At 42.0% G+C, this 11020-nt stretch overlaps 1 protein-coding gene across 1 annotated transcript in view; it reads left to right on the top strand.

The window, feature by feature from the left end:
• The first annotated feature begins 4903 nt into the window (after nt 1–4903).
• The window catches only part of LOC114031336 (carbonyl reductase [NADPH] 2-like), an 8485-nt gene continuing 2368 nt past the window's right edge, over nt 4904–11020 (top strand). Inside the window, exons 1-5 of the mRNA XM_027846396.1 lie at nt 4904–4955; nt 6614–6711; nt 8245–8399; nt 8887–8929; nt 10614–10713. Coding sequence (XP_027702197.1) covers nt 4904–4955; nt 6614–6711; nt 8245–8399; nt 8887–8929; nt 10614–10713 — 448 coding nt within the window. The remainder of the gene's footprint in view (nt 4956–6613; nt 6712–8244; nt 8400–8886; nt 8930–10613; nt 10714–11020) is intronic.

The raw sequence follows: 11020 nt of genomic DNA, 5'->3' as shown, positions 1-11020 counted from the left end.
GAACTCAGGTCCTCCTGACTCCAGGGCCAGTGCTCAATCCACTGCACCACCTAGCTGCCCCAGACAAGAAACATTTCTTAAGTGACTCCTATGGCACTAGACACTTTACTAAATGACAGAATCACAAAGATAAAAATGTCTTCAAGAAACTTACATTCTGTTGGGATAGACAACATGCAAATAACATACACATACATAATGAACACATACAGAGTATTTATGTACCAGCGGCCTTTCTATACCCAGCATGCACAGAACAATACAAGAAGCTATCTTCTGACTGGTTCTCACTATTTATGACTCATTCATGGGTTGGGTTTCCCTAATTGGTTGCTGAGCTTTGACTTTATTCTGTTTTATTCTCTTGATACTAGTTTTAAAGGAATGACCTAGCCTGAGGGCTAGGGCATGCTTCTTCCTTCTGTCCTCAAATCATGAAGATGATTCTTTGACCCATCTGAAAGGTCAAGTGGGGAGTACATTTCCACTCAGCAGAACACATGGTCTGACCAGGCAAGCCGGTACCAATGGAACCACTTCCTTTGCTGTGTCTTTCTTTCTTTTGGTACAAGGGCTTGTGAGAACTCAAAAGGCCTGGAGTCCCTTGATTACAGCAGCAGCATTTCCATCAGCAAGGTCTTGACAATGATGTCCCCATGGACCTACAATAGCTGATGAGGGTGGAGATTGGGGTAGGGAGAAGAGGAAAGCCCAGACATCAGACAGTTTGATAGCCAGGAGAGAGAGTTCCAGCAGTGGTAGGAATGGACTAGTGCCCAGGGAGTTGGCATCATGGAGAGGGTTGGTCGCAGGAAAGAAGATCCCATTTAGTGTATGATCAAACTGTAAGGTAAAATATAAACTGTAGTGGCCTTGTATGAGCTCTTTCTGTCCATAAAAGGTTTTAATATTAGTTTTCCAACTACTTTGACTAGCAGTAATTAGTTATTGGATTCTGTTCTAATCATTCTATGATTCTTCTGCTTGGGAATAAACTACCTGTTCCATAGCTGATTCAGATTTGTAAATAGATGTGATGGGACCAAGTCATTCCCTGATGCAACTTTTTTCCTTCCACCTAGAACATGGGGAGTCTTTACCTAAAAGATTAACACCCCTCACCCCTATCACTGATGCAACTTTCTTTCTTCCTCCTGTCTTCAACCCTGGCCTAGAACAAAGCTGTCCCTGGGATATGGTTGACCTCAACTTCCCTCATGCATTTTCCTGGTTATCTATGGGCAAACAAGATTCAGTGCCCACACAATTCACCTTATGCTGCTCTTCTGACCTGACAAGTTTCCTTATGAAGACAAAGGGGGTTGCTTCCAGAGTAGCTAAATGCTGCTGAATCCTTGGTACCACTCTGATGTGTTAGGGCAAAGTAAACCTCCTTGGGCTAAATGTTCAATGATGTGCCAGTGCCTCATTTTGTATTTTGTTGTGTTTTATTATTGTTTGCCACTCAACTAATATCCACGTTGTAGTTATCGATTTCAAAACACGGAGAATAAAACATGCTTTCTTAAATAATTGTGATTCTGTGAACCACAGTCTCTTCCTCCCTCCCTCCCTCCATAACCCTTCCTAAATCTGCTCTCATCTTCATCTCTCCATTGAAATTGGAGTTTCTCAAAGGTAACCAATGATCTCCTAATCACCAAATCCTAAGGCCTTTTTTTTTGAGGACTCTTTCTGCTTCAACTCTCTGCAGTACTGGACCTTCCCAAGGATTTAAAATCACCAAACTCTCCAAGTGTTTTCCCCCTACCTCTAATTACTTCTGGGTCTCCTTTATTGGCTCTTTAATTGCATGATTCATTCTCTTTCGAACCACAGTGATTAGAATTCAAGACATTGACTTGTCTTTCTAGCCATGAGCACAAGATACTAGCTTCTTCCTATCCAAATTAGCTGTTCCCTCCATTGTGCATCATCCTTTCATTGACATATTTTATCCCTTCCCCTCCTTTATATAAAAGAAAATTTGGTGACCACTAGAGTTTTCTTACCTCCATGCCTTTGTTCAAGGGCCAGGGTGGGGAACCACATGTGGCCTCCATTGCCCTCTGCCCTTTCTCTACCTGATACCTCCTCACCTTTCTAATAACCTAACAACATAGTCCTAACCATATGTACATTTTACATATGTGTAATGAACTATACTCTCCAGACAAAAAGGAAGGATAGAGGGATAATGCAAATAGTGTCAGGTATTCTGCCTGACATTTGTTCTCTGCATCTGGCCATTCAAAGAGCACATGCCTCAAGCGAGCATAGAAGTTAGGAAACTTATGTTCCCTCCATCACTATTCTCCCCTGCCTCTCTTTGTGAACCCCTCCCCACAATGAGTGTGACCTGGAATCTCTTCATCGTACCCACAGATAATCTGTTCTATGGCAGCTAGATGATGCAGTGGCTAGAGCACTACTCCTGGACTCAGAAAGGCTTGAGTTAAAATGTGATCTCAGATACTTACTAGCTATGTGACCCTGGCTAAATCACTCAATTGCTGTCTGCCTTGGTTTCCTCAACCGTAAAATAAGGATAATGAAAACACTTATCTCCCAGGGTTGTTGTAAAAAATCAAATGAGATAATTTTGGCAAAGCACTTAGCACAGTGCCAGGCACATAATTGATGCCTATTAAATGTTTGTTTCCTTCCTTCTATTCATTATGTTTAGAGTGACAGAGCTATGGTGATAGTATCACCCTCTAAAGTACCCAAATTGATGTGTGAAGCCTCACAATTTCCTAATTATTTTCTCTTTAAAATATCCTTGCTGAAAATAGGGGGGGAAAAATAACAGCAAGTTTCTCTGATAAAGGCCTCATTTCCCAAATATATAGGGAACTGAGCCCAGTATATTAAAACAAGTGCCATTCCCCAATGGATAAATTGTCAAGAGATATAAACAGACAATTTTCAGAAGAAGTCAAAGCTGTCAATAGTCATATGAAAGAATATGCTCTAAGTCACTAATAATTAGAGAAATACCAATTAAAACAATTCCAAGATACCAATTCATATCTATCAGATTGGCTAACATTACAAAAGAGGAAAATGACAAATGCTGGAGGGAATGTGGAAAAATTTGGGACACTAAAAGTGCTGTTGGTGGCATTGTGTATTGGTCTAACCATTCTGGAGAACAATTTGGAACTATGCCCAAAGGCCAATAAAACTGTGCATCCCCTTTGATCCAGCAACACCACTACTAGGTCTGTATCTGAAAGAGATCAAAGAAAAAGATCAAAAATACTTATAGCAGCTCTTTTTGTGGTGGCAAAGAACTGGAATCTGAGGGGATGCCCATCAGTTGGGGAATAACTGAACAACTTGTGTTATATGATTGTGATGGAATACTATTGTGCTATAAGAAATGACTAGGAAGATGGCTTCAGAAAAACCTTAAAGAATTCCTTGAATGACAAAAAGTGAAGTGAGCAGAACCAGGAGAACATTGTGCCTACAAAGTAACAGTAATATTGTAACAATTATTAATTCTGAAGGACTTGGCCATTCTGATCAATATAATGATCCAAGACAATTACAAAAGACTCATGATGAGAAAAGCTATCCATTTCAAGGGAGAGAACTGATGAATTCTGAGTGCAGATTAAATCATTTTTTTACACTTTCTTATTTTTCTTTTCTTTTTTTTTTCAACATGGCCAACATGTTTTGCACGACTTCACATGTATAATGGATATCATATTGATTGCTTTTTTCAATGGATGGAGGAAAGGGTGGAGGGTGGGAGAGAATTTGGAACTCAAAATTAAAAGATGAACGTTAAAAAAAAAACATAAAAAATAAAGCATCCTAGCTACAGGACCATTAATATTATTATTGTTATCCCTAATAATCCCAGGGAAATGAGGTCTAGGAAGATTAATTATCTAAGAAGCACAGAATCTTAGAATAGAAGAAAACAAAAAATTGTAAATACAGCTGGCAAGGAAAACCAGTGATTATTGAAAAAAAATATTCTGGAAAAAAAAGGGTTCCCCCCTAATCATCACTATTACTGCCAGGTAAATCTTGACCTGTTTTTGTTTCATTTTATTTGAATAGAAATCCTTGTTCTTCTCCTCTCTCCTGATCACTGTTATTAGCTCTGTGTGGTGGGAAAGGAATAAAGTTTATATTTGATTGTTTCCTTGTACCATTTCATCTCTTATACAGACTGACTTCTTTTCAAATTCTAGCTAGTGTCCAGCTACCTAACTCCCTAAAGATATTGCTGTATACTTTATTCACTATTTAAAGGCTTTTCAAGGGTAACTTTGATTTTTTGCCTTACCCTCTGACTTTAGAACCTAACCCTGCCATCAGATGTGACTGCATTTCAAAACTTCAGTCCTTAAAAGATCTATGATTTCTTTGGTGTGAATATTCTCTCCATAGACACATAGTACAACCTCTGTGATTTGATAGAAGGAATGTGGGAATTACTGTGACCAGCAAGTCTCTACTAACTCAGCTAAGCTGGTCCTTGGATGACAAACATACAACCCCTCACTGAACTTGAATTCAGAACTCTCCAGCTGGAGATCTTGAGGTCTACAGAGGTCTACAGAGACCTCAGTCTTTCCTTGTACCCTCTGCTAGCACCCCCCCTCCCCCAACTGCGGTTGGGGGTGTGGGTATCCTGGGAGAACCATAATTCTGATGCAACTTTCCCCTACCTGCACCCATCCCTATCCTCAAGAATGAAGTTAAACGTTAATAGTTTCACCTTTATATAACCCTGGCAATGATTTTTGCATTGGGTGGGTCTATTCTAGGATTATCTGGCCCTACCTCTTGCTCTTTGGCCTCCAGCCAGCCATATGAGAATATAAACTCACCTTCTTGGAGGAGCCCCTTATTTACCCTGGACTCTTCTTCCAGCACCATGCAGATCAGCTTCAGTGGACTCAGGGCCCTGGTGACCGGTGCAGGGAAAGGTGAGAATGAAGGGGAAAGAGTTGACCGGGTGCACTCAGCTCCAGGACCCCAAAACTTCCCAAATGTTGTCTAGATTGTGGGAAATATGCAAGAAGGGGCAGGATGATATTCTCCCAGATGAAACGCTGAGAAAGTCACTAAGATGTTGGGGAGAGTCTGGCTTAGATTACATTTTTGCCATAAGGAACCCCTTCTGCTGAAGCCCATGGACCCCTTCTCAGAATAATATATATTTTTTAAATGTATAAAATAAAATACATAGGATTACAAAAAAAGACAATTATGTTGAAATACAGTTATCAAAGTATATTTTTTAAAGTTCGTAGACCCCAGGTTAAGAACCTCTGGTTTAGAAGTTCAGGGTATGAGGTGCATGTGTGTTTGTGGGAGTAGTATGACTGAACCCATCCTGTGTCCTGGCTAAAAGCATCCTCTTCCCTCATCCCTAGCAGTTTGTGAAGAGTTTAGGGTGGGGATTTGAGGATGCCTCAAATTGCCTTAGGTTAATAGATGGTGCAGGGGATGGAGCTCTGGGCCTGGAGTCAGCCTCAGATGCTTACTAGCTATGTGACACTGGGCAAGTCACTTAACCCTGTTTGCCTCAGTTTCCTCATCAGTTGAATGAGCTGGAGAAGCAAATGGCAAACCATTTCAGTTCCTTTGCCAAGAATACCCCAAATGGGGTCATGGACAAAACTGAAATCACTCAACAACAATGACAATGATGAAGGGTTTGACAGAGATCCTTAGATTCTGCCATGAGTCCTCAGGTTAAGTCATTACCCCCCTCACCCAACCCTCCTTGCCAAAATCAGAGCCGCACTTAAAGAGTTTGGTGCAGGGCCCAGCCTAGGATGTCTAGGGAAAAAGGAGACCAGAAGGGAAATCCTGCACGACTGCTCCCAGTGCTGCTGGAGGGGTCAGAAAAGGGGGAGAGGGATTGGTCAAGAAGGTTCTTAGGGATAAAATGTTTTTTTTATTCCTTTCAAAATTGAAAGAAAAACAAAGTTCAAAGTTCAGGGGAATTCAGAAAGGTGGGAAGGATGTTGTCTCTAAAGAGTTTGTTGAACAAAGTAGTATACATTAATCGAACAGGAATGTGTGTTTAGCTTTAGATTATTCTAAAGGAAAACACACAGACACTGCATTTCCTAAGAGCCCACATCTCTGCAAAGAAATCTGAACTTGGTTCCATTCGAACCTGGGCTATTAAACAAGTCCGGGAAGAGAAGAATATTTGCTCATGCTAGAAGGTGTTGTTTAGTCTTATAGAGCATGTTCCTAAAGTCTTAAGGCAGTTTAAAGCTTAATTAAAATAGCTTTAAAATTTTAATTTTAAATTTTAAGTTAAATTATTTCAAATTAAAATAGCTTTTTAGCTATTTTTAAAGAATGAACAGAGTTGAGCTGTGTTGGGAGTTCACAGTGTCCCTTTCCCTCAGTGAGGGACAACAGAATAGAGGATAAACTGTTATCAGAAGTTTATATAATTAAGTGTCCAAGTTATTTTTGTTGTGTCCAGTAGCCCAGCTATGATGTTTTGGGGAGGGGTGAGGGTCCAAAGCTGTCATTTTGGAGGAATGCTGTGTCCCCAGTGGGGAAATAGGGACAGTAGACCTGGGGTACAGAAGATCCCTTTGCCCCCCTCCTTCTACAGGGATTGGAAGGGATACAGTGAAGGCACTGCGTGATTCTGGGGCCCAGGTGGTGGCTGTGAGCAGGACTAAAGAGGACCTGGTCAGCCTTTCCAAGGAGGTAAGGAAGTTCTGCCCTGAACCCCATCCCCCACCCTCCAAATCTCATACCCCTGCCGAGCAGTATTGGTCAGTCTTGGCATGGGGAGTCAAACGTGCTTTTAAATGAGGAATTCTTAACCTTTTTTTGAGTCTTGGACCCCTTCTCATGAGTATCATGAAAACTATGAACTCCTTTTCAAAATATGTTTTTGAATGCATAAAATAAAATGCAAAATGTATATTACAAAAGAAACCAATTATATCAAAAGAGAGTTATCAAATTAAAAAAAAAAAGTAATGTAACCCAGATTAAGAACTCTGGCCTTAACCGACTTTTAAAGATAATTCTGTCGAAGCCAACAGGCACCAGATCCCCAGATGCTACCCTGTATTAATGGGTATGCCTGAGGCATCTACCCATCCCAGTAATTCTCACAACTGGCCTTTCATTGTGGCCTATGCCCAATCTCCCAATTCTCTGTTACCTCTAACCTAGCCCAGCCCTTCATTGTCTCTGAGCCACTTCCCACCCATAATTCTATCTAGACCCCTTCTCTGTTCCCAGACTACTTGCCCACTTCCAGATCACTGTATGAAAGGTCCATTTTGCCTCCATTGAAGTGCTCAGATTCAGTCTGGCCTGCTTGTATGGACAAGCCGGCAAAAGCTCAGATTCCTTTAGTCTGGCCCACTTCTTTTGGCGATATAATAGACCTTGTCTTTGGCTGAAAGAAGGCTTTGAGTAGAATTCATTTGAGGGAGGACCTGTGTTGCTATTTCCGGGTCCCGGCACCCCTAACCCTCAACAATGTGTGTGGGAGGGCTGAAGCAGAGACCTGGAGGACCCTGGACCTCAAGAATCTAGGGACACTGAGAATCTGCTGCAGGACAGGAGGAGATGGGGGCTGAATTAGGGAGTAGAAACAGGCCATCTGGAAACTCGCCATTTTTCACTAATCGTTTTTACTAACCAAAAGCTTGGCTCAGGTTGTTTTAAGCTGCTAACTGAGCTTCCAAAGATAGGCTAAATGGGATAGCTAGGTAGCTAGGTGGTACAGTGGATAAAGCTCCTGCCTTAGAGTCAGGAGGACCTGAGTTCAAATCTGCCCTCAGACACTTGACACTTACTAGCTGTGTGACCTTGGGCAAGTTACCTAACCCCATTGCTTCACCAAAAATAAGTAAAATAAATGAACAGAGATCTATTAAATTTCCATGTCCTGAGGCCAACTTCTATCTCCTTGAGCTAGTTCTAAGCTCTGGTCTATCACACACCTTAAGCTCTTGAGTCATAAGATCATAGGATATTAAAATTTAGAACCGAAAGTGACCTTAAGTCATCTAATCCAATCGCCTCATTTCACAAATGAGGATACAGAGGTGTAGAGAGGTTATGTAATTTGGTCAAGGTCACATGTATCACTTCTGTTTTCTCTTTGTCCTGTATCCTTCTACTTTTCTCCCCTCCACTCCCCTCTTCTTATTTCCTATTTCCTATTTCCTTTCTCCCCCCTGGGGTAGCTTCCTGACATTTGCCTCCCTTGCTCCACAGCGTCCAGGAATAGAGCCGGTCTGCGTGGACCTGGGAGATTGGGAGGCCACTGAACGTGCTCTGGGAAATATAGGCCCCATAGACCTACTGGTCAACAATGCAGCTGTACTTCTGGAGCAGCCCTTTTTGGAGGTTTCCAAGGAGGCTTTTGACAGGTCAGGGATGAGATTAGAAGGAGCGGGAGGGAATAAGAAAAGAAAGGCAGTTCTGGAGGTTTGAGGGGGAAGCTAACTGGGGTGAAGGGTCAAGGACCTAGGATATAAACCTAAAGAAAAGGAAGAAAAGGAAGGCCTGAGAGTTGGGTCGCCCTCCACTCGTTTCTGTAAGATAGGTCAGGGAGAAGAAGAGCAGACAGTCTGTTCTGATATGGAAGTAGACGGGGCAGGAAAGACAATGCTGGGGAAAGGGGGAGTAGGGGTGATGGAGAGCTGGGATAAGGCAATGAGAAACACGGTCTCAGTCCTGCTGCTAAACACTTACTCAACCTTGGGCCGCGCTTCTCCCTCTTACTGGGCTTCAGGTTCCTCTTCTGTAAAATGAAGGAATTGAGTTAGATGACATCTAAGGTTTCTTCCAGCTCCAAATATACTATGAAGCCTGGGGAAGGGAGGCGTCTGGGACTGACAGGGTGTTTCTCTGCAGGACCATCAACGTGAACCTTCGCTCTGTGATCCAGGTATCCCAGGTAAGGAGAATGGGCTGGAAGTGGGCTTCCAGGGTCTTGCGGAGGTCAGGGGGACTACAGTTTCGCTGCCTGGGGTCATCAGTCAGCAAGTCTGGAGCAAATAGGTCTCTCATCAACTTTGGAATTCATGATTCTAAAATAATATGTGAAATAAACAAGTATTTACGCCAGTAGAATTGCAAGTTCTTTTTGGAGAGTAATCTGGCAAGACAAATAAAAGTTACTTTTTTACTTAATAAATCCATCTTTGAGAATGTACCCTAAAAGTATTATAAAGCACAGACGTACACATACCCACAAGACTCGTGTAGACTTTCATGACTACTTTATGTTGTTGTCATTGTGTCGCTTCAGTTGTGTTTGACTCTTCCTGACCCCATTTGGGGTTTTCTTTGGGAAAAATATTGGAATGGTTTGCCATTTCCTTCTCTTGCTCATTTGACAGGTGAGGAAACTGAGGGGAATAGGGTGAAATGACTTGCCCAGGATCACACAATTAGTAAGCATCAAGTGTTTGGTCTGAGGCCGGATTTGAACTCAGGTTCTCCTGACTTCAGGGCCAATGCTATATCCACTGCGCCACCTAGCTGCCCAGGAAGAAACACATTATCAAGAGCTGAAATGCTGCTTGTCTGCAGAGTTCTGCTGGGCTGCTTCAGGAGAAAGGAGTGGACAGACTGATTGGATAGTCACTGATTTCCTATGTTGTAGAAGAGCTTCCTGCCTAGACGTTCTTTGCCAATTCTGAGGTTTTTGTGAAAGCAAATCAGGGCAAAGTGTGACACGGAAGGAGCCAAAAGAACAGATTTACTGCCAGCTGATGCAGTGGAAAGCACACTGGACCTGGAGTCAGAAAGATCTGAGTTCAAATTTGACCTGAGGACATTTACTAGCTGTGTGACCCTGGGCAAACCTCTGCTTCCTTCAGTTTCCTCAACTGTAAAATGGGGCTGATGATGGCATTAATAGCAGTAATAGCATTAATCTCACAGGGTGGTTGTGTGGATCAAACGAGATGTTTATAAAGATCTTTGCCAACCTTAAAGTGCTATCTAAATGCTAGCTATTATTATTATTATCATTGAGAGCAACTAAGTGGCACAATGTAGAGCACTGGGCTAGGAATCAGGAAGACATCCTCATGAGTTCAAATTTGACCTCAGACGCTTACTAACTGTGTGACCTGGGGCAAGCCATTTAACCCCGTTTGCCCCAGTTTCTTTAAAATGAGCTAGAGAAGGAAACGTCAAACCAGCCCAGTATCTGTGCCGAGAAAACCCCAAATGGGATCATGACATGTTGTTCGTGACTGAACAACAACAAAAATTATTATTATTGCTACTACCAGATAAGAGGGAAAGTAAATGAAAATGAATAAATAAACAAAATTGTGATGGGAATTTAAGAGGGAGTGATATTTTATGAATTTATTTTAATACATTTAAATGTAAAATGGCAAGTTTACTTGATCATAGTGATGTTCAACATTAAGTTTTTCATAATATTTATTTTTTTAAAGAAGTAATTAAGGCATTGGAGAGGGAATTCGTCACCGCAGTAACTATACTTCAGGCCCTCTAAATTTTGAAGATCTGGGACAAAACTGACTTAGCTCACCCTAGTTATGGCTTTGAGGGATAGTAAGCAGTATGATCGGGACCCTTCTCCTTCTACTGGTTCCCAGATGGTTGCCAAAGGGATGATTGCTCGAGGGGTCCCAGGATCCATCGTCAATGTCTCCAGCATAGTCTCTCGGGCTGCTATTTTCTGCTTAACCAGTTACAGTGAGTATTCTCTCTTCCCCTCTGCCTGCCACTGCTTCTGCCCAGTGTCTGAATCAGTCCCTGGTCCTAAGTCCCTGAGCAGAGCTTGAGTCCATCCTTCAGCTCAGTTTGAGGGAGAGTGCATTGGATTCAGAATCAGAAGAAGATCCATTCTGGATCTTGAATTTGACACTTGCGTAACTTTACTGAAACTGAGGTCCATAGAGAGGAAGTGATTTGGTCTTCTCTAAAACAGAGGCTGTACCCTAACAGAACTCTGTGGTCCCTTCTTTTCATACATATATTTCTTTTTTTTAAATTATTATTA

This window comes from Vombatus ursinus, unplaced genomic scaffold, assembly GCF_900497805.2.
Source record: "Vombatus ursinus unplaced genomic scaffold, bare-nosed wombat genome assembly UNPS02015150.1, whole genome shotgun sequence".
NCBI classification, from domain to species: Eukaryota; Metazoa; Chordata; class Mammalia; order Diprotodontia; family Vombatidae; genus Vombatus; species Vombatus ursinus.
This window is presented reverse-complemented; position numbering and strand designations above follow the sequence as displayed.